The sequence below is a fragment of the Helianthus annuus genome, chromosome 16 (assembly GCF_002127325.2).
Source record: "Helianthus annuus cultivar XRQ/B chromosome 16, HanXRQr2.0-SUNRISE, whole genome shotgun sequence".
NCBI lineage: Eukaryota > Viridiplantae > Streptophyta > Magnoliopsida > Asterales > Asteraceae > Helianthus > Helianthus annuus.
Window position 1 is genome coordinate 19431296 of NC_035448.2, and position 2462 is coordinate 19433757.

Genomic DNA, 2462 nt, shown 5'->3' on the forward strand with positions numbered 1-2462 from the left:
GTGCAACTTTCACTTGGTGGTATCCAGACCTCAAGTCTATTTTAGAGAAATAGCTTGCCCCTTGTAATTGATCAAACAAGTCGTCGATCCTGGGCAAAGGGTATTTATTCTTTATAGTGGCTTTATTCAAGTCTCTATAATCGATGCACAGGCGCATCGTCCCATCTTTCTTCTTGACAAACAAGATGGGTGCTCCCCATGGTGACGAACTAGGTTGGATAAACCCCTTGTCAAGCAACTCTTGTAGTTGCTTCTTGAGTTCTTGCATTTCTGTCGGGGCTAGTCTGTATGGCGACTTAGCAATCGGTGATGTACCGGGAACTAGGTCAATGCGAAACTCAACCTGTCTATCCGATGGTAGTCCCGGGAGTTCGTCGGGAAACACTTCGGGGTATTCTCGTACTACTGGCACGTCCTCGACCTTCTGCTTTTCTGTAGTGTTTACGACATATACTAGAAAAGCAACATACCTTTTCCTTAGGCATTTATGTGCTTGTGCTATCGTGATGAGGTTCTTAGTCTTGTCAGTGCGGTCTCCCGATACAGTTAGTTGTTTTCCGTTGGGTAATCGGAGTCGGACGATCCTTTTGTCACATATAACTTCCGCATGATATGGTGTCAACCAGTCCATTCCTATGACTATGTCGAATTATCCAAGTTCCATAGGCATTAGGTCTATAGGGATAACATGGTTGTTTAAGCTTATTTTACAATTCTTAACTATGTCAACTATCTCTCTTTGACTTCCATCAGCCATTTCTACTGTAAAGGTATGATCTAGGGTTTGGGACACCTGGTTCAAGTAAGGTCTAAAGGTAGTCGACACTAGACTTCTATTTGCACCGGTATCAAATAACACACGCGCATATACATCATTTACGAGATACATACCCGTGATAACATCTGTATTGGTCCTGGCTTCTTCCGTGGTAAGTATAAATGCCCGCCCTTTTGGCTGATTTGGTTGTGTCCTATCATTTCTTTTAAGTTTGGGACATTCAGATCTCATGTGGTTAGGGTCTCCACATTTGAAACACTTCTTCTTTTCCTTGCATTCTTGAAGAGCATGACCCATCTTTTTACAATTTGGACAAGGAAAACGACATTCCCCCGTATGAAAACGTTTGCAAATTTGACATTGAGGAAATGTTTTAGGCCTTTTAAAGTTGTTATTCCGGGTGTCCCCCTTTCTTTCTTCCCACTTTCTTTTTGGTGCGGGAGATTCAGCCTGCCGCAGAATCATCTCGGCAGCCATGACGGCGCCAGCCTCAACAGTTTCTGCAAAAGTCTTGGGGGATTTGGATTTGATAAACACCCTCATTTCAGAGGGTAGACCCCAAATAAACCTATTGATCAGTTGTTCCTCGGTCAATGCTAAATAAGAAACCAGTCGAGATATGTCGTTGAAACGAGAAACATATTCTCGATAAGTTTTATTTCCCATTTTTAACTGAAAGAATTCCACTTCCAGTTGCTCAGTCTCGTTGGGAGGACAATACTTAGCAAGAAACTTTTGAATAAACTCCTCCCACTTCATCTCCTTAACCTTTTCTTTTCCCTCTGTTCGGACCACAATGTTCCACCAGTGAAGGGCTTCAGCTTCAAACATATGTACCGCGAACCGTACTTTGTTGCGGTCATCACACTCACATATGTCTAATACTGACTCCATTCTGTTAAGCCAGTCTTGAGCTTCTAGTGCTCCCTTTCTTCCGTCAAAGGACTGAGGTTTACAGGACATGAAGTGCTTATAAGTACATTCCTTTGATTTGGGATATTCACCTTTTCCTTCTAGTGGCATGGTTGCCATAGTGTTTTTCCTTTCGCCCATTCCTTCCCTTTGAACTGGCGTGGAGGCTGCTGAGCTTTCTTCATGTTGTTCTCCAAATTGGTTAACATTACCGGTTTGTGCATTCTTCATTACCTTAACCTCTTCCACAGCTATATTGTGGATATCCTCAGTATTTAGACGCAAGCTTGTACTAGACTGGGACCTGACACTGTGAGAGGGAGTTCGAGGCCTATAAGAACTTTCCTCTCTCCTTCTGTTATTCTGATTATTTCTAGACCCTTGTTCATCTCTATGTTCAAACATTGTCTCATTCTTATAGGAATATGAGTATAAAGAGTTACTAGTATGTATGATACATCATTATAATATAACAACTATATACATCACATATATATATATATATATATATACATATATATATATAGCACATAAAAAGGCACAACATAGTTTACTTCTTCTAGGGTCACTCAATTGACTATGGAAGTACTTTTCCTGAGAACATGTTATTTGGCCTACTATGAGTGTGCTATTAATCTTTAGAGAACTACTGGTTAAAGCTTAGGCATTCCTGCAATACCTAATTCGCTAAAACCTCGGGCTCTGATACCAACTGTAACACCCTCACCCCGTAACCCGGGTGATTGTGCACAATTGATACACTTACAGCGGA

The 2462-nt window shown here is 41.4% G+C and overlaps 1 protein-coding gene across 1 annotated transcript; it reads right to left on the minus strand.

Annotated features, from left to right (window-relative positions):
- Positions 1-649: 649 nt before the first annotated feature.
- On the minus strand, positions 650-2095 carry LOC110924161. The gene has a single exon (XM_022168197.1). It carries the CDS (start codon positions 2093-2095, stop codon positions 650-652), a length of 1446 nt encoding a protein of 481 aa, XP_022023889.1.
- Between the last annotated feature and the right edge of the window lie 367 nt (positions 2096-2462).

Bases quoted from the DNA above. Each gene is read 5' to 3' on its own strand.
- LOC110924161 (XM_022168197.1), bottom strand. From the start codon at position 2,095: ATGTTTGAACATAGAGATGAACAAGGGTCTAGAAATAATCAGAATAAC.